This window comes from Drosophila novamexicana, unplaced genomic scaffold, assembly GCF_003285875.2.
Source record: "Drosophila novamexicana strain 15010-1031.04,08,12 unplaced genomic scaffold, DnovRS2.1 tig00000193-arrow-pilon, whole genome shotgun sequence".
In the NCBI taxonomy this organism is placed as follows: domain Eukaryota; kingdom Metazoa; phylum Arthropoda; class Insecta; order Diptera; family Drosophilidae; genus Drosophila; species Drosophila novamexicana.
The window spans coordinates 7,070,871-7,092,666 of NW_020824787.1; the positions used below are offsets into that span (position 1 = coordinate 7,070,871).

The following is a 21,796-nucleotide window of genomic DNA, read 5'->3' on the forward strand; positions in this document are numbered from 1 at the left end:
ACAGAAAATCAAATGAAATGAAAACGTTATTTATCATACATCACGCCTCATTGAATTATTTTCATTCTTTTCCGTTTCATTTTTCCGTTTGTTTGTTATTTCTTTCTTTCCACAGGATTGGCTGGATCATCATAAAATACCCGACAAAGGAATTGCTCAATGCATGTATAATTTGCACAAGGTTTTTATTCATTTTTTTTAAACTTATTATTATTATTAGTAATAAATATGTTGTGCTCACATTTCAACTTTTATATTTTATGCGCGTTCGTCTTGTAGTCGTATTTATTATCATGTCATTATTAACACGCAGTATACGAATTTTATTGGTCGTTTATTACCATAACATTTTGACGTTAGATTTTGTGTGAAAAAACAGTCAAACACTTTTTACAGCTAAATGAGAAGTACGAGAAAATATGTTAAAATATTTTAAATCAGAATTGAAAGGAAATTTAGTTAGCTTTGTGTGGAAATTAGCAAAAGGTTTGGTATAAGATCCAAAAATAATTGAGTGCTATAATTAGTATCAATTTCTAAACCAGTGTTGGTAAACTGTTAATATAGTTAATGATTGATCAAATGGATATTTATTCAATTTAATTATTCACATTTCAAATGACCGCTAGCCGACTTGGCAAATACTATAGCTGAGGGTTAAGAAAGTACTTTATACGAATTTTGAACATTTTGAGACAAGGTAACAGAAACAAAAGTAAAAAAAATACGAAAAATTCTTATAATATGGAATGCATTTAAAGCAGTTCTTGGTACTGGCTGGCTAGCTGGCTAAAAACAAGTGGCTGGTTGCATTTGAAAAGAATCTGCGGGTCATGTTTTAATTAAAACTTTTGCCACACGCTTTTGCAAGACATTTTCCAAATGCCTTTTGGGCATCCATTTGCATACCTATTTTTTGAAGGCACACACACACACGCACACTCCACAGTGACTTGTCAGTTAACATTAATTAAAATGCTGAGCAAGCAAGAAGAAAAAAGACGCCTGTGGCGAGGACACTGTTTAAATATGCGGAAGTAGCAGAAAAGCGAAATAGAAACCAAAAACTGGCATTGACAAAATGCGGGACTACGCACTGCTCGACATTCGCCATATTTTACGCACAATTGAATGCTTGGAATAACAGCAACAACAACAAAGGCAAGAAGAAGCACATATCACTTTAGCAAAGAAATCATTTAGGCAGGCCCGTTCCCCCCCGCGGCCGCCATTCAAAAGATTAGCAGCATTTTCTCATCATGAAAGAATTAAGGACAGCTTAAAGAAAGGCGAAACATTTTTAGAAGCAACTAAGCGAAACTGAGACTTTTACGAATTGCTGCACATAAAAATGAGTGTAAGCTAAAAAACTATAAACATGCATGTTTAATATACAATGCGGATAAATAATTGCAATACTATATATAATATTAATATGCTATATATAAATAATATAGTTTAATGTGAAACGAATAGTACAAAGCTGGTAAATGACTATGAGAAACTTACGCAGTTTAAAGCCATATTGCTATTGGGCTTATAATTCACAACTAGTTTTATGCCAGAAGAAGCTTAGCTTAGATTAGCTGCCTTATCAATCAGCTGTGTTTGTGGCCAATTTTGACAGAGATAATAATTCTGAAAAAATGTCCTAAATATATGAAAAGCAGCATTATTTATTCTACAAATTATATGTAAATATATACTTCTGAAATCTTTAAGCTTTCTACTTAGATCACAAAAGTGTTAAAGAGCCACCACTGCACATTCCGCTACCCTCTATTCAAGCGAACCAAGTCCACTGGGACTATCTACAAGTTGACCTGACAATTGACATGTTTTTTGTTATTTCTGCTGTTGCAGCTGCCATGTTAGTTTGATGCACTTTGTTGCTGCTGTTACTCTTTCATGCATGGTCCTTGGCTTAATATAAACAAGTGAAACTAGTCACTCTGACTGTTCACTGACTAGAAGATACCCTGTACGCAGCTTCTAGATGCTGTAACATAGTATCGCACTTACCTAAACGATGGAAATTTAATACTTAAATAATTTATGTGCTTATTGTAAGATCTTTGTAATGTAAGATATGTATATTGTATGTGCGACTGCACAACAACTGCTATATACTGTAGACACCCATTTTCATTGGGTACAGGGTATAAAAAAAGTTTTCCGGATAACTGAACCTTGGACAATGACATTTAAGCTTTACAAAGCGAAACATTTAGTTGCAATAATGAGGCACGTCAGTTGTTTCTGCATGTGTGTGTGTGTGTGGGTGGGTGTGTGGGTTGTCACGAGCAGCAGGTTGGGCAGTGTTGCAAAAGAGCTAAATACCTGTGTGGCCAAGTGGCAGGTAACTGTGTTGTGAGGCCAGGTCTAATGCGCTGTGCTCGAGCTGCTAATACAAATGTCAGGTGCTTGGTCTGAAGCTGTGCGTGTTGCACCAAGAAGCTTAAAAAGATATTTATTGAAGTTAAGCTTTTATGGCTAGTATTAAAGCTAATGGCCTTAGACAGCGCTACATATATCTTTAATATACACATAAATATCTATCAAAAATAACATAAAATAACATATATAATAGAAGAAGGCTAAACTCTTAAGCTCAAAGGCAAACTATTATTTAATATATAATACATATAAATATTTAAATATTTTTTTTTTAAATATTATATAATATAAACGAAGTGCTGGAATTATCTGTGATTTAAAGGAATATTGTCTGTGCTGAATTAGATTTTCTAAAAGTTTCTGTTTAGTTTCTCAACTGCAATTCTCTATGAATGAGCTATTGGATCAGATACAACTTTTGTCGAGTGAATGAATACTTACCTTTTTTATGTAATACACTATAAATTAAATGCACCAAACATTTTGCACTTTTAGTCATTCATTATGTGCCGCCCTTTGTTTCTTTGTCTTTGTCCTTGTTTAGTCCTAGGCTGTTTTTGCCTACGAGCGGCGTAAATTATGAATTTCAGTTGGCAGTTTAACCAACTACCTTGCTACAACAAGCTGCTAATTAAGTTGAAAATTATGCATCAAGACAAAAGAGACGCACACATATAACCAAAACACAACACGTTCACAATACACGCACACTCACGGAAGTGAAGGCAGTTTAAAAAGCGCAAACAGCTTTTGTTCTTGTGTAAAATGAGAGCCGGCTTGTGGTAGACGTTGTTTTTTTTTTGTATGCTATAAATACCCAGCAAAATGACTGGCTAAAGGGTATATGTAAATTCTTGTCATTGCGTAGAAATAATTTGACAAATGCACATTGTTTTGTGAAGAGTGCACAGCTTGAGGATTTCCTGTAACCTGATCTGAAGAGAAACAAATCTTTTAAGACTAGTGTTAAGAAACTATTTATAAAGGCGCCGCTTGGTGTTGGTGTTAGTTATTGTTTTCCAACACCGTGAATCTTTCTTATTCAACTGTTTAAACATTTTAAGGGCTTATAAAACAAGTTGATAGTTTCTGGAAAATCGAAATTAAATGTTTTAGCATTTTATAGAAAAAAATTGTAAATATTAAAACTTAAAATATTTGTAAATTTATAATTTCGTTTGTATTTAATGAAGTTTAGAGCTGTGTACCACAAATTGGGTTAATATATGAGGAGCTATATATGCAAACCATTTAGTTAACTAAAAATATAAAAATTTTAAAACTCGTATTTACATAAATAAAAGACTCAATACTCCAAAATTTGCTATATGCTATATATATATAATTTGCATAAGATGTGGAATGGAATACCTCAAGGTATATACATCAGAAGCTATGCGCCAACTTGCAAAATAGTTCTCATATATTTATCGAATGTTGTGTACTCAGTTCTAATATAGGATATCTTATAGTCTATAGTTATTCTTTAAATTGGCTAGTCTGCGCAATACAAGTGCCATTTAATTTTTGCGAGTTAACCCTGGAGACAGCGCATGTCAGTTTGATCCCATGGCCAGAACCGCAATGTTGTATACAAAAACGCAAGCCGTAGCCCATGCCAAGTCTCACACAACGGATATATCATAATGTAATCAAATTAAGCTACGATTTGGTAAATGAAGGGCGTGTGTAATGATTAAATTGCTGGCGAAATAAAATGATGTATTAATTGTTAATAAGAAGCCTGCCGGCTGCCTCTTCTTACTCAAAGTAAAGTTGGTTAATTTAGCGTAAATAAGCACTCATTAGCTTCATTTATTTTTCTTTGCTCTTGCGTTAGGATTGGTGGGATTCCAAGCTGCCGGAGGACAGTGTCCTGTGCTGCCTGAGTGTGATACCCAAGGTGCTGCTGGCTGGTGCTATTACCTTGATGGATGAGGCCTACTTTAAGCTGGCCGTTTGGCTTAATGACAGAGGTAAAAGCTTGATCAAACAATTACGCCATATGGAGAAACTCTTATGTATAATCTATATAGAAAATTATCGGCTGCAATCGAAGTACGAGAATCATTTGATTGCTAAAGTGGCGCTTTTTCAATTTGTCAACTCGTTTCTCTCGCTCTTCTACATTGCCTTCTATTTGCGCGATGAGGATAAACTCAAAGAGGTGCGTACATTTAAATAAATTGCATTATTTTTCTATGACTTTTAATTGCTTCCTTGATATGTTGCAGCAATTGGCTGGCCTACTCATCTCTCGGCAAATAATTGGCAATTTACGCGAATCGGCTATACCCTATGTCTTGGAGCAATGGAAGCTGGCCAAGTTGAGCTTTAATATGTGGGGCGCTCTCAGTCCCACGCAGCATGTGAATCGTAGTCTAGCCGAGGAACTGGCCACCGCCGAGGAGAAGCTTAAGTCTGACGCAGCTGCCACGCCCAAAACTGTGGCACAACAGGAGCAGCAGCAACAGCAGCAATCGGCAAGCAAGCGAAACATTGGACAGGCCGAGATTGAGAGTTCATTATACAAGGTAAGAAATCTATGAAAACCCTCCCGCAACAAGTTAGTTAGGTTTACGCTAAAACTGTGAATGTTGTGGAAAGCCTGTGTCCAAGAAGTAAACTTATTTTGAATAATTTTTAACTTGTGTGTTTTTGCAGTACGATGGCACATTCTCGGATCATTTGGAGATGCTGGTCCAGATGGGCTATGTGGTGCTCTTTTCGGCTGCCTTCCCGCTGGCCGGGATTTGTGCGCTAATTAACAATCTGATGGAGATACGCTCGGATGCGTTCAAGCTGGCGCATGTGCATCAGCGGCCGTTTGGGCAGCGTGTGGCCAACATTGGCACCTGGCAGAATGCGTTGAGCATATTGTCGCTGGCCGCGGTTATTGTCAATTGTGCACTGATTGGCCTGTCCGGCCAGGTGTCTCGTCTGTGGCCTGGATTGACCACTGCACAAACTATAATATTAATAGTCACACTGGAGGTATGTTCACAGCGGCGTCCCACTAAGACTGAGATAGGGGTTCAAATAAATACCTGGTGCTGGTTGGAGAATAGAGGGAAAACGGTTCAGTTTAACTATTTGATACCTTGAACCTATTGAAAATGGCTTCTAAGGCTATAATGGTTTTTTAAAAATTAAGTATATATATTTTTTATCAGCATTAATATCCTAGCTGTTCCAGCCATGTCGGTTCGTCTATCTGTCCGTCTGTCTGTCTGTCCGCCTGTCCGTATATAGGTAGGCGTCGATGTCAGAACCTATAAGTGAAAGATATATACTGAATCTTTTAAAGTATGTCCTCCTAGCGGTGAGTACGAGTACGAGTTTGTTTCCAATAATCGATAACTTGCCTCGTTTGCAAGCAATCGATAAAAATCGATATTGAAATCATGTATGTTTTGGTAAATCTCGTAAATTTTAAAAGCTAGAGTCAGCAAACTTGACATGTAGCCTCTAGAATAGTATACACAAATCAAGTATCTTTCATCTTATAGATATCGTAAATTTAATATGACACTTTCTTCTTTATATGCACAGCACATTATGCTGGGACTGCGGCAGGCGTTGACTTGGCTGCTGCCGGAACTGCCCTCCTGGCTGGCGGCGGAGATAGCCCGTGCCGAGCATTGTCGCCGCGAGATGCAGTGCAAGGGCACCTCACCGCGTCCCACACCGCCGACGCCGCCCTCAACCACATCCACACAGCCGGAACAGGAGTGCACGGGCGCCGAAACCACGCACGATCAGTCCATGGAGAGTCAACTGGCCGATGATATGCTGCTGTATGGCCACGAGCTGGCCGCCAACTATGGCCGCAGCATTGAGGCGGATGTTAATATTTATGAGAATCGCGACTCCTCGCCCGATTCGCCGCCATCGCAGGTGCGTCTTAAGCTGAGCGTGTTATTAATATATTAAAGCTTACAAAACTAAATGACTTACAGACGAGCACAATTCTAATAAGACCGTTGCATGAATCGACACCGCCGCACGGTGGTGCCTCGCTGAGCAGCCTGCATCAGGATGGCAATGGGTAAGTGGGGCAGCCCGGCTAGGGTTACCTGCTAAGTATTCCGCACACGCGAAGTCAATTAAGTCCGTCTTAGGGCTGAATAATAAAGCTCACATATGCCATAAGCACTCAAAGCACTCAAACACGCACAAACACACACACACACGCATTTATAAATATCCCAGTCGCAATTTCAAAGTTCTTAAATAATTTCTTCCCAGCATCGTCGTATATTTATATATTTAATTATATCTTTTTGTAATTACCTCTGGCCTCTCTTTTAATATAATACCACAAACGCATTTGCCCATAAATCTTTTTATAGCGCTTGTAAAAGTTGTAGGCAAAAATCGCAATTGTTTATACCGGAAATACCGCCATTTCTTGGATATTCGGTGCGCAATTTGAGTGCTCTGTCAACACACAGCCAAAGAATACAACAACAACAGCTGCTTAGCGGGTAAATTGTCTATTTTATAGCTGAAATATTTAGATGTCTGATAAAAAAAAGTAATCAATTGATATATTGTTGTTATATCTGTGCTGTGCTCTCATTTTTTGCTGTGTGTTGTTGTTTTCGCTTTACGAAACGCAAAATTTGTGATGCAAAACATTTCTCTCATTGGCAAATTCTTCACTTTACAAGCTGCTTCTATTTAATATAATCGATTCTTATACTATTTGAAATTTTTTAAATGAACTATGCTGTTTATATATATTTATTTTTAATAATTGGTAGGGGTATTCCAGCAAATGATTTAATTGATTAAATTTATTTGATTAAATTAATAATTAATAAATAATAAATAAATAAATTGTGATTTATTTATTAATAATTAATTTATACTTGATTAATTTTCATTAAAAATATAATATATAAAATAATATATAATTTAATAAAATTAATTAAATTATTAAAGAATATTTACGTGCAACACTTGAAATTATTTTGTAAATTTAGGAAGAAATATACGAAAAATTACGTAAATAAATAAGTAAAATTAGGTTTCAAACGTGATCGAAATTGAGAAAATGGTTTAAAGAAAACTAAAGAAAAGGCTAAACTAGTTTATGGAATACTGGAATACCCCTGCTTGATACTCTTTTTTACTCAACATCTTACAATTTACACTCTATATTTGTTCTTTATTCTCTTTTTCCTCTCGCTTATGAAATATGCCACCTTACAGCGCTTCAGCTAGCACGCTAGGCCTGAACTCTGCCGCTGCCAGCTACGCTTCAAGTTTGCAATCGATGCATATACCGGAAATACCGCCGTTCCGTAAGAAATCAAGCGATTCGGCTGATCATACTGGCAGCAGTACGGGCAGCAGTCCACAGCGCACTTCGATGCGTCAGCTTCAACTACAGCAGCTGCAGCAACAGCAGCAACAACAACAGCAACAACAACAACAGGCAAACAAAATCGCAGAGATTCCGCCGTACAGCAAGACGCGTAAAATATCCGTCGAGAGCGCAACTCAATTGCAGATGAGCGTAAGGCATAGCTCAGCATATTTCAATTTCAATTAATTTTCCCCTAGATAAATACCCACACACACAAACACACCCACACACACACACACACACACACACACACACAATCTCTTAAAGTTGCTTCACAATCTGATTTTATAACATAGCATACACTTTCTTGTAGACTGACAATTTGTAAAAAAACTTAATACTTGACTACTAACCCACGTATCTTAGTGCTAATTATTATGTAATATGACCGCGTGCCACAAGAAAACAATGAAACATTTGTGGTTGATGTAGTGAGTAGTTTGATCAATTTTCATTATCCTGTCACTTTTACTGGACTGAAATGCAATGCTATTTCAATAGGCTTAACGAAAAATAGGTTTAGATACATCTTGTAGGATAGGTTCGATATGTACACATATGTTAAAGGGCGTATCTTTATACATAAGGTTTATGTCCTAAAGCCAAACTTTCATCCTAAGCTTAGTATACATAAAAGTTGACTACGAGTTCTATACAAAAAATGAAACCCGTGAGCGGAATATAGATGGAAAATTGATTTTTTATATAAATATGTGTACATGTAGTGTGATTAAGTTTAGTTAAAAAGATTATATATTTAGAGAAAGTTTTATTTTTAAACTCGTCTTTCAAAAATAGCACACAGGATTTCTGTAATGCATATATATATCATTTTGATATGTGTCAACATTTTTAAGCTAAAGAATCATTTTTCTTTTAAAGTCAGATCAACATTATTAATGACATGTCCACTTATGCCCTGATAGTTATTCTGTTTGCAATCTCATAGTTAGTGAGAATACGTGAAGAATGTTATTTTCGTAAGGGTCTAATAGGATCTAATAAGCATCGCGTTACTGAATCTTAGTATAAAACATGTAGGCAACACATGCTCAACAATTCTCAAAGTATCTGTTTACACAACACAAATTCTCCCTTAACCGATAACTGATCGAACGTGACTTTAACATCCTTCTCCTGTTTAAAGGATAAACTACATAGTAAACTACACGCACCCGAATGGATGTCCCGTTTAAAAGTCAACGATAATGCGAACCTGCATAGAAGCATAGATTGTATTGCCAAGGTAGTCGATAGATTTGTTATACTCATACAAACCGATATAATAGCCCCATATGCGATATATGTTATTCGATTTGCATTCAAATTGGGTTGTGCAAGTGCCTTATATAATCACCATATAAAAAATCCGTATATGTTTGCCTTGCAATTGAAGCTTCATGTTGTTTAGAGTTGAGTCCGATTGGCAGGCAGTTCATATATGTGTTATAAAACGTTATAATCCTTAAGGTTTAAGTTCCGGCATGGCAGCAGCTTTATTGCACTCCCACACACTGTATAAACAATTTCACGCTGACTTAAAATACTCATAAGCCTCAATCTCATGTGCATGAACCAAGCTTTAAATGTGTGTGTAGTTATGTGTATGGAGTTGGTCAGCTGATCGCATACTAATGCAACCCCTTTTATAAACATATGCCAATCTCAAGGAACTCGCAAGCAATGCAGACAACCCGGATGTACTAAAGCCTGCGCCATCCTGGAGCAATGTGGCACTCAAGACGGGTGCTCCGGGTATCATGCTGGCCACACCACCAGCTGCCCAGCAGCAGCAAATTGTCGCATCCTCGTCATCCTCATCGGGCGGCGGTGGCAGTGTCTTCAGTCCGAGTGGCGCTGGTCCAGTCGCCGGTAGCAGCAGCATTAGCATCAGCAATTCCCAGTCACGGCCCAGCGTGGGCGCATTATCCAATTCCTCATCGGGTTCATCTCACAAGCAACAGCCGCAAAAGCCGTCAAAGGAGGAGCGAGAAAAGGGGCAGGAACAGGCAGCGGCGGTCACACCCTCCACATCCGCTGGCAATACAGATGATGAGACAAAGGGTGAGTCAGTGAAGCTATCTAAATATAAAAAACTGCTTGTTCTGGTTGATTGATTGACAAACTGATTGATTGATCAACAAAGTACAGTGCATAAACGTCTTGTCACTTGAGACTATTTGTGTGTGAATTTATTTATTTATTATTTATCTTTTATTAATTTGTTTTACAAAGACGGGTTTCACATTTTTTGGAAAATGGGTGGAATTGGAAGTGGCTGTGAGCAAGAATTAAATTTATATGCGAATTGGTTTCATCTTATTTAAAGTAAATTAAAAAAGTTGTGTAATGCTATCAAGTAAACTCTAAATCTGATTAATTTCCATTATTTGTTCACTATAGCTGCCGAGTTGGCGGCCAAGAAATCGCGGCTCAAACAGAAGTTGGTTAAAAGCGCGCGATCTGTGGCCATATTCTCGCTCAAGCTAAAGGAGCGAAGACAGCGCGAGGCGGAAAAGGCGGCCACCATTGCCGTAGAGCATGCCAAGGTAAGAGAGATAGATCTCTTCTACTTCAACGACTATAGTATACTCTTTTTCCATTTTTTGCAGGCTCTGGCTAAGCTGCCAATGCCTCAGCCCGTGGGCGGTGAACTGTCCTTAATACCCATCGAGCAGCTAATACAAATTGATGATATCAGACCTGCGCTCAAGCCTGCAGCAACAGTAACAACAACATCTGTTTCGTCCTCCACACAAGCTGGCTCTTCTCTGCATTATCATCATCAGCAGCAGCAGCAACAGCAGTCACAGCAGCAGCAGCAGCTACAGCAGCAGCAGCATCATCATACGGATAATTAAGCTTAACTAAAAACGAATACTAGCTATCCCGAGCGCACATGTAAATAGTTTTTCTATGCACAACCCCATCTAGTCCATGTTTTAAACGATCTTTCACTAACATATTGATGATATGAGCAATTTGCTGAATGTGTGTCTTGTCCAGAGTTGGAAGCAACTAACTAACTTATACATATGTACTTAATGGTAAACACAATAACAAGTAATTAACAAAAGTAATTAACACATTATGTGGCTAAAACAAAAAAAAAAAAAAAAAAACAAGAAAAAAACATTTCGCATTTGAAATGGTGCATTAAATGTTTTTAGTCCATTTTTCACACTCGCAAATCGCATAAATATTTGTCAAATTAAGCAAATGTGAAACGAATTTTGTTTAGCGTTTTCAAGCCGTTACATATTTTTTGGTAGCCAAAATGTTGTAAGCCTAGAGCTAAAAAAAAAATGATAAAAAATAACCAAAAACAATTTGTTAAGAGTTGATGTTACGTTTTGCATTTATGTTGCCGGAGTAAGCGATTAATTATTACTAATGTTACTAATATTTGTCTACTTAACAGAGTGCTGCAATGAGTACTTTTATTTTGCGTGTAGCTTTCAATATTTTAATATACATGTATTTATTTTATAATATTTTTGCAGGCACGCTACTCATAAACGCACTCATACGTTAACTTGCGCCTCAGCTTTGTATCACACGCATGAATACTACTCATTCGAGCTGAATACTCATTACAAACCAGATTACGCTTTGAATACTCGTTGCAGTTATCTAATTCTCTTAAGCAATCAAAAGACATAAACACACACGGAAACACACACAACGACACGACTGTGATGCGTTCGCATATGTCGTCCATTGTTCCTTCCATATATATATATATATATACAAGTCAGACAAAGTGAGTGAAGAGATATATTCAGACATAAGACATGAATTAACCGCCGCACTCGCTTGTAAACTAAACAAATCTATTTACAAGAATTCAAATTCAACAACAGCTTTTCGCAAGCTATTAAAACTATTTTTGTTCATTTAATGCTTGAGCTGAAACACGAGTATTTGTAGTACTTAGGCCATGCCCACACACACACACAAAGGGACACACACACACACAAACACAACTCGACCGATGGATATTTGTACATAATATTTAGCATTTAAGTGTCAACGAGAAATTTACACGAAAATATTGAAATATAATTATGTGCTCTTGTGTTGAAAACGAAAACCGAAAAATATATGAAACAAATTAGGTAAAAGCAAATGTATTTGAAAAACATTTGAAAAGTTATTTTCATATAATTTTGTGTTGTGTTCTTTTAGGCATGTTGCTGTTCGCGAAATGCAGCTTGAGAAACTGAAGGAACTGTTGTATATTTTAAGGAGCTGCTAATAATTTCTATTCCCAGAGCCATGTTGCTAAGAAGAATTAAAATTGTTAATACTGTGACCATGGAGGTCTATACTATTAAATTGGTAGACAATGATCGAGGAGGAACTAATGTATAGGTAAGTACTAAAAAATTCCAATTTGAATGACGATATTAAACAAAAGTGCTGCAATAGAGTAAGGTTATTTTGGGGAATATCTTACGTATTGTGACCATGGAGAATGATTTCAAAGAAATTAAATGTAGATAGTGGAAATTGTAAAGGGCCATTTGATGACAATATATATATACTATTATGCAAGGTAAAGTTGTAAAAAGAATGTACCTGGTTATGTAGGAAGAGTTATTTCGGCAATAACGTGATCAGGGAGGACAATATTATTGAATCCAAGAGAAAAGGTAAAGGAAATACAGTTAGGTCGATATTTGTTATATTTGCATATTAAGGCATCTAGAAACTATAAATGAGGAAAATTATTGTTATCATATGAAAGACAAACAAACAAATCTTTTCTTTAATTAATGAACCTGCGAATATGGCAAGAATTTGTCATATAACAAACACATGCCATTCCGTCAGCTCAGTTGTTACACTAACTCCTCCTAATGCATTATATATATTTGTGTGTGTGTGTGTGTGTGTGTGTGTGATATGTGCCTGTGTTCGTAATGGCCGTCGACTCGTGCGCCCGGCTGCCTGGTGGGGGCCTTAAAACGCGCGCTAATTAGCGGTACGTGCGGAGTGCGTTTTGTCAGGCGTACGAAATGGAATGGGAATGGAGCTGGGTCCGAAACTGGGGGCATTGCCGGGCACTCAACGGCTGCAGCAGATCTCGCGCTGTGTTATCAACGCACTCAAATCAGCAGACAACGAACAGCGAACAGGGGACAGCTCACCTGTAACAATGACATGTGTTGCTGTTGCTGTTACTGTTGATGAGAGCGTTCCAAGTGTGCAATTTTGACCCCAGTGGCCGCAACCATTCCCTTCCATTCCCTCCCTCCCATCATTGGGCAAAGCAATAAAACAAAATGAGAAATGTTGTTGCAAACAAAAAGGCATAAGTGCTCTACTGGAAAGTGTCCAAATAGAAGCTACCCTGTAGCCAGTCGCAGTACATATACTTTATTCATTATATATTTACACACTATGGAATAATCATACTAGAAGTGATTTTCTTTTATTTCGTCCGATTGCTATAATTGATGATAATAAATGGTCTAAATATTGTATTCACATAAGTGTACATATCGAACAGTTTAAAATTCCTCATCTATATATAATCGCAACCAAATTGTGTGTATTCAATTATTTTAGCGTTTATTTATTTGATTTTATTGATTAATTATTGATCGATATGCTCAAAAAAGTTCCGTTGATAATCGATAGTTATCGATATTTAGAAAATGGGATGAGTTATCGCATAAAATGATAAACTTACTTTTCTTATAATACATATATGAGAAATTATATACATATGTTCCGTTTAGTCTGTCTATATATATATAGATTATATATTTACACTTTGATATACCCGATTTTACCTATTTACCTTGTGTATAGGATATACAAAATTCTGGCACTGTCTGCCCTATTAGATTTAAACGTAATGATTAAACCATAGCCAGTGCGTGTGCAATCAATTTGTTGTTGTTGCCATCTGGAAAACTTTTAGCTGGCCAATCATTATCCTTGACCCACGGGTGCTGCAACAAACAATGTGTCATTTTAATAGGGTGACATTATTCACAGTTCTGTTTCTGTTCGCTTGAGTTGGTAATTAAAAACAGTTGTCCGCTAAAGCATCGGAATTTTACAGCAGGTTTAATATGAGCAATGATATGAGTACATTTTTTTAAGTACTATCCAGTAACAAGCTTTTGTTTTGCATATATATATATATATATATATATATGCATGAGCTATAATATAATATTGCGCACTTTGTGATATTCTTACTTAAATCATATTAATCAGTTTGAGAGGTATGCAAAACAAAAGCTTGTTACTGGATAGTACTTATATATATATATAATATTGATATATATATATATCAGATGCAGAAATAGACAATATTATAATTATAACCGTTCAGTAAATTAATAGAGGAACCTTTTCTAAATCATTTCAAAATCTTGACAAGAAAAAAAAATTAACGTAAAACACATCGATCGACCAGATCTGTGGGGTAGGTCCCTTTAAGCCTCCTTGTTCTTCGTCTCCTTAGCAGGTTCCTTGCCTTCCTTGCAATGTGCCGTGTGCGAATATATCATTCGGCTTCAAAAATGTTTTGAAATGGCTTGACCTCGATGATGCGAACTTTGTTTAAGTGAGTTTTTTCGGCCGTAAAGTGGGAGCCCATATCGCCGCGTAGGAGCAAGGTTTACCTCATAGATAAGGACCTTGTTTCACAGCGAGAAGCTTGTTATTGGTTTAAAATAGCCAGCTCAAACGCCTGATATTGCTTTTGACATGTTTGGTTACCTGGTTGTTTAAAAAATGATTAATTTTCTAAATAATACTAAGATATTTAAATACTTTTTGAATACTTTTTTTTTATAAATTTGTTGGCATTTTCCGCTTATGATAAATCGAGAAAGCGAGCAGGCTTTAGGTGAAATTCTCCTTAATTTCTTTTTATTTAAGAAGAAACCTTAACTGTCACAATGTATTAAAATTTCCAGCGTTTGTACTAAAATGCAATAGCTTTACGCTTAGTTGCGGCGTCTCTTTCACCTTTTTTATTTTTGATTAAAACCGACACCAAAATGGACACAATTTAAAATTTGGCTTCTTTTTCGGCGCCCTGTTCACCGGAAATTGCAGCAAAGCAGTTGACCCAACAAAACAAACGACGGGCAATAAAAAGAAAACAACAATAACAACAACAACAACAAAGACTGTATACAGCGTACCAATCAAAAGAGCAAACTCTAAGATAAATCTGCGCAATAACCAAACGAACAGCGACACCAAAAAAAAAATACAGCAAATAAAATACAATAAAAGCAGCAAAAGGTGAGCTTGTGTAGATATTGCAGAAGCACAGAGCCAGGCCAGGCCAGGCATGTAGAAAACCATAACGAGCTGTGCGTGTGTGTGTGTGGTGTGTGTGTGTGTAGTTGTTGCATTTGTAGCTGTGTCTAAAGATCAGCACAAGATGTGCGAAGGCTGACCAAATGATCATCATAATGATGATGATGCTGATGATGATGATGAAAGAGCAACATACAAGCAAAAGTCAAAGGCTTTATGTGCGATATTACCGTAAGATAATGAAAACTGTGGGGCGTTGGCTGTTTGGTGAAATCTCGTTGGCAGCACCTGACCCGAAAATGTTTCACATTGCCCACAGTTACAGTTAAACGCCATTTTTTCCGTTGAATTTGTGGTCGTTAAGCGGGCAAACGGGCGAGCGAGCGAGACGGAAAATGCCAAAGCCCCCAGCATCAGCATCAGCATCAGCTTCAGCTTCAGCTTCAGCTTGGAGTCCCCATTCAGTAGCTGCCGAAAAGTTTGTTGCTGTTGGACACAAAACTAATGTTGGCCTCAAAAATGAAACATGGCCACGCCTCGAGGGCGCAACGGTAAATGGCCCAAATGTTGTCTTTGCTTTTATTGTTATTTTTTTTATAATGTGTTTTGTTTATTTTTTTTTTTTTTTGTTTCTTTTGATCTGTCGAGTCGCAGCCACGTCGTGTATTGTGACCCATGGTTTATTCACCTGTCGTCATAGTCGCGTTGAAATTAAAAATTAAAATTGCAATAACTCTTTTGTTGCTGTTATTGCTCATACAGTAAGCTGTTTTCGTAGCTGTTGTTGTTGTTACTTTGTTGTTTTTTTTATCTTAATGAAACATTTTTAAATCGCTTTTAACAAACGTCGGGCTATTAAACCATACGCTATTTATAAAGCTCACACTCTCTCTTCACCTGAGCTCCGATTTAAATGCATTTAATTTTGAGGCATGTGAAAATTAATTACATTTAATTAGCTGCAGCGTCCCGCCTCCCAAGTCCAACCTATAAGTTCTCGCAACAAGGCACGGCCATACAAGTTGCCGTTTCATAGACTCTTGTTGACATTGTTGTTGTTTTTCTATATACCCTGTAATCATCAAAAGTGTTTAAATGAGGTACAACGAGTTGCTTTATGACTTTATATGCTTCACTTTCTATGCTCATTCATTCTACAGTTTCTACAGGGTATCGCTGCATCGAGCACCCTCTAAGACAACGCTCTTGCTATTTGATTTTTTATTATATGTGCTCTTTTTAATTGCTTTATAATTTAAATTTTCGTTCATCCGCAGCGATCATAAAATTGTCCGACTGCCTGTCCATGCAGTAGTCAAAAAGTAGCTGAGAAATCGCTTTAATGTGCCACCTGTTGATTGTCTACCGTTTGAGAATGAAACGTTTAAAGGTCAAATGAAACGTTTTGTTTTAATTGAATTTCAAACGAAATGTACTTAGGGCAGCCAACACTCAGCACACTCAGTTGGCATTGCGATCGATGTTTATAAACAAATTAAACGGAAGCTCTGTCTGATTTTAGCTCGTTGCCGCAACCGACTAAATTAATAGATTCCGCCTAGAGATCTGACCAAAACTATTTAAGCGTCTTGGGTGTGCTCCAATTGGACAACAATTAGTTGGGCAAATGAAACCGGCATAAGTTATCAGATCGACACAATTAAGGTCAGCCAACATATAAACCATAAACTACTGGTATTCATCAGCAACCAGTAAATCGGCTTTCAACAGAAACTATAAAGCTCCACACGCGCTCCAAGGGCAACCTTCAAAAAGATTCCTTTTTTAGCTGACTTTCATTAACACACATATTTCCCTTAAAGCTGGTTCAGTTTTTATCAAGAAATTTCTCAGTCTCTTTTGTAATTGCGTAGTCAAAATTGCCTTCTCATGTTACAAAGTTATATATCCTGTATATTATTTCTATATATTCAAGCAATTCTTTAAAGCAAACAATGAAAATATGGGTTTGAAACTCTGGCCTTAGATGTTGCAATTGCTTTTAGCTTTATTGTGTGTGTTCTGCATAAAAAGGAGATATATCGTGTTTTTATTGATGCACAACCCAGAACAGTCGATTTTACCCCTAAAAAAATTATGACAATTAGTTAATTATTAATACAATAACCAAAAGATGAGCATCGATAGCTATTTCAAGAGCCTTCTCGTTCTATCTTAAGCTAAGTTTGCCAATGTCTCAAGGATTGCAAAGTGTTTGTTTCAGTCGCAGCTTTAACCAGTTGCGAATTACAAGCGTCAAGCTACAACAACAGTGCAGCGTGCATACAGAAAACCGTTTTTAAGCCTAAAAATTCTTTTTCATTGATGCTACTCTACATTTATCAAGTGCATCCAACTTCAAAGCTAGCAACTAAATGGAATGATCTCTTAACTTTTCTCGTAACAAAGAGTCATCGAAATACTCGCGACTTTATGCACTCTCTGCGAACATAACTCACACGGCTCGCACAGGCATAATTCGAAATCCCCGAAGTGCCAATGCGCTCATTTAATTAATTTAATTAACTAAAGGATTACACAACAACAAAACGACACCCAATGGGATGGCATGAAAATGTCCGATAAATTAAGGGGAGGGGGCGCGACCGAATTGCGCAGAATGGCCAGCGGGAAGACGTGCTGCGGTCTAATCAAGCGGCATGCAGGCAATGGCAACGCTTTGCTATGCAGTCCGCACGCTTTATAAAATAATGAGAGTGTATGCTGTGCGCAGGAGCGGGCAGCTGAGGAGGGCAGCAGCGGCGGCGGTTGATTGCACCCGTAAGTGCCATATTGTCACCGTTTGATCAATCAAATTGCCGCCAATGCGGGCAAACTGTGCCACAACTGGAGCTCGTAAATGTAACTCAATCGCAAGCACATTGATGAGTAGCTGTCGCTCGATCGTTGCGTAACTTGTTCCGTGTCTTAGCCAAAGGCACTCGCAATTAGCCGTCTTCGCTACAGGCCCAGGTCCAGGTCCAGGTCCAGGTCCAGGGCCTGGCTCCTCCGCTAATTGACAATATTTATGAACACGTACGCATTTTGTCGCCGCCTTAATTGGATCGTCATCGCCGTCGCCCACAGCTGGCCAATTATTTTCATCAAAATTGTTTACAATTTTCAGCGTGCGCGTTTCAAATGAAGATCTTAACTCAGCTAAACAGACGTTTTGGTTATACGAATGCCACACAAAATAATAATAATAACCGAGCAAAGAACAGTTATATTTGAGCATAAACGAAGACTAAATACCCTTGCAGACAATTTTGTTAAATCAACTTCAACAATAGTATGGGCTATTGAATAGATAAATAAATAATGAAAGAAATAAATAAAATAATAAATTAATAAATAATCAAATAAATATAAAAATAAAAAAATAACTACAAATTAACAAACCAATAAATTAACAAATAAAGAAATTCGAAATATAAACATAAATAATAAATAAAAATCGAATTGTTTAGACAATTTGAACTTTTTCAAATTATTTATTTATGATATGTTGACAAATCGTAACTTAATTTTCAAGCGGAATCAGAACGGACGGGCTAAATTTAAAAAACGTGGGAACGGAATGAAATAATAATTGTTTGTGTTGGAACAGATAGTACAGAAACGGAAATCAAAAAGTTGCCCTTCCGAATTATAGTTAATTAAAACCAATGGCTAACTTTTGCTAATAAATTTAACTTAAGGGTAAACCAACAAATATTAAATAACAGTTAAGACAGAAACCTTGACACTAGCTTTCATAGCAAACGCAAATATAACTTTCTCCAGTTCGTCCCGTAACTTGTCTCAAATTAAAAGTCTAGCTTCACAGCGTTACATATTTCATGGCAAAATCGGAATACCTCTGATGGGTTAATCGCGCACAATGTGAACTAAAATTTGTGTCATAAATTGTCGCTAGATGAGATTTCTACCATTTATAACTAGGACCGGGTCTTGACTTGCACTTACGACTGCGCGTATTTGCCTTTTCTTCAGTTAACTATTATTATTTTTATTATTACTATTATTTAGTTTTTTTGTTGTTTTTTGTGGCAATTTAATTCAATTAACTTTAATGACACATAAAAGCATTCTTGACGCTCGCTTTTAGACTTTTAGCCAAACAAGTTCCATTTTCTACGCGGCTTTTGAAAAGTCGTTTTCGAGTGGCAACAATTTTGGCGGGCATTGGGTAAAGGGGGATATACTGTTTATTAATTATATAATTGCAAACAAAGTTTATTTAAAAAACCATTGAGTACACTCGTGATGTGCATTGAAACAAATTTTTGTTGCCGCGTTCTGAATTTTCAATCATTTGAATGGGTTTGAAGAAAACATGCACTATGCGGAAATTGAATCTTTTAAATATTAAGATCAAATTAATATTTTGATTAAATTAAATGAATTTTAAATGTTTTCTGACATGGGAAATATCGAGAGAGCGAGTAGATGAAGCTAGAAATAGCAAATAGTTTCTTAAAGAACTAAATGTATCATAAATAAGTATATATGTAATAAGTATATATGTCTTATTTACGAGAAAATGTGATATAAGTATGTCTACCTTTAAAAATATAAGCGATTTAGAATAGAATAGAAAGCAGTTTGCTTTAAGAATAGAAGCTCTATAACAGATTAGTGAAAGTTGCTTTAATCGGTTAAATAGAATTCGATGAAAATATTATAAGAGAATGTGATTCAGTTAAAAAACAAACTGAATTGAATTCTTTCTATGAAAAAGTATTATATAATATATTATATATAATATGTAATATATATACTGTATATGCACCTATTGCATCTTCAGTTGATTATTTCTATTGCGGTAATAACTTTGACCTAAAATCCTCAACGTAAAACGTTTAGATGATCTTTGAAAAGCGTTTTAGGAATTTTTGGTATGCTGTTTAGCCTCTTTTACCGCTATGCAGTATAGGAAGTGCAACTGGCTAATGGCTGGCCCCACCGCAGCGCGTTTTATGTGTAGTTGACAGTCGGCAAATGACAGTTAAATGTACGACAATATCTCATTGGATGTGGATTGTCATTTGTCAAAAGGTAGCATAAAGCAAAAATCGGCCAATTAGCGGCACAGTTAAACGTCAACATCCTCACGGCACAGCACAGCACATCCGGACTGGACTGGACCACAGATCGCCGCAGCTGAGATTCAACTGTGGCCAGTTGCCCAGTTGCCCAGTTGCCCAGCTGAGTGCGCCGGGCACATGTAACCAGTGACGGTTACATTTTCGCCATCAATCAAAGAGGCGACGGGCAGCGACTGGGGAGAACCCAAAGGTAGGCCCGAACCGCAGCAAAATGCGGGCGCCTGTGCAAAAATGCGGAACAGACAAAAACAAGCAGAAACATTTCGCTTTGCTGTGCCGAATATTGAATACCCTTACAGATATAAATAAATCAAACAATTAAATTTTGATCTATCGAGTGGGGCAACTATATATATCAGACTAAACTTAAAACTTCGCCCTGGCACCTTTGACCCGCATTTATCATTTCAGAGGGGCGAATATTACATCAGCGTCAAGTTGCGTGTATTTTATCAGCCTCGTCCAGCCAGCTATGTCCCCTTTATAGAAATTCGATGCCCACAAGATGAGCTTGAATTTCAGAAGCTCAAAGCTGCCAAGTTTGGTTTTGGTCACATCTGTAAACCCACAAAAAAACCGCTGGTTCGATTCGCAGTTTGTGTAAACTTTCGGTCCTTAGGTTCGTTTTGTGCACCTGGCTAACCAAATTCTTGAGCACAGGATTTCATTTACACCTTGGTTTATATTTACCTTATACATTCTTATATCTTCTATAAAAGAACTTTTTTAACTCATTAATTGAGAATTTTCCTATAACTAAATATAGGCTTTGGTAGAAAACTTGCTCTATTTTCATCTTAAATATTTTCAATACTTTTATAAGAGAGCTTATTTTATTTATTAACAATAATTGAAAAAAAAACTTAAGATACCTTTAAAAAACATTTTTGATCGTTTGTTTCGATTGACATGACAAGATTGCAATACCCTTTGCAAGGGTATTGAGAAAAAGAAGTTTAAGGCATAAGAAAATGTTGATGACGACGATTTGTTGGACACGACGACGTCAGTAGCTGTCCTGGGGATGTCGCGAGACTTGGAACTGACTTGCGCAATTAGTTGTCAATTATCACATAGCTCGTGGCAAGCGGGCGCTGGGGCTGGGCCAGGGGATTGTTTTGCTGTAAAGTGCTAGCCGTGAAATTGGGTTTATTGATTTGCTAAACAAAGAAAAAAAAAATGTTTACAATTGTCACGAGTCTTGAATTTATTTATTTATGTTTTACAGCCGCGCAGAGTGTCGTCTCACAATGTGCGCACTTCGGCCCTATCGCCACCCACTCCGTCAGCCATTTTCATTAACATGGCCATAAAGGCTGGCCACAAAACGTATATTGTGTAGCAATATTTCATTTGATCGCAGAGGCTACCGTTTGTTGTCGCTGCTGGACTCGGTTTACCCACTCTCTCGGGCTAACATAGCCCATGGTCTGTTGGTGCACAAAGCGTTAGCATTGTTGTTGTTTTTTTCTTCTTTTTTTTTTTTTTTGGCTGCCCGAGTGACACCTAATTAACACCAAAGGCGAGTGCTGTGTTTTATGATTGCATTTATTTGACTTAGTTATTTGAAGATGAACAGCATGAGTAGCCGGAACTAAAGCTGTCAACTGAATTGAGCGTA

The 21,796-nt window shown here is 37.1% G+C and overlaps 1 protein-coding gene across 1 annotated transcript in view; it reads left to right on the top strand.

The window, feature by feature from the left end:
• LOC115759120 (anoctamin-8) overlaps positions 1 to 10,853 on the top strand; it is a 34,187-nt gene extending 23,334 nt beyond the window's left edge. The window contains exons 6-15 of the mRNA XM_030699963.1: positions 4,238 to 4,373; positions 4,434 to 4,564; positions 4,632 to 4,931; positions 5,062 to 5,391; positions 5,950 to 6,294; positions 6,357 to 6,445; positions 7,615 to 7,921; positions 9,442 to 9,835; positions 10,175 to 10,320; positions 10,384 to 10,853. Of these exons, the coding sequence (XP_030555823.1) occupies positions 4,238 to 4,373; positions 4,434 to 4,564; positions 4,632 to 4,931; positions 5,062 to 5,391; positions 5,950 to 6,294; positions 6,357 to 6,445; positions 7,615 to 7,921; positions 9,442 to 9,835; positions 10,175 to 10,320; positions 10,384 to 10,632 (2,427 nt within the window). The 3' untranslated portion in view covers positions 10,633 to 10,853. The remainder of the gene's footprint in view (positions 1 to 4,237; positions 4,374 to 4,433; positions 4,565 to 4,631; positions 4,932 to 5,061; positions 5,392 to 5,949; positions 6,295 to 6,356; positions 6,446 to 7,614; positions 7,922 to 9,441; positions 9,836 to 10,174; positions 10,321 to 10,383) is intronic.
• Positions 10,854 to 21,796: the final 10,943 nt, after the last annotated feature.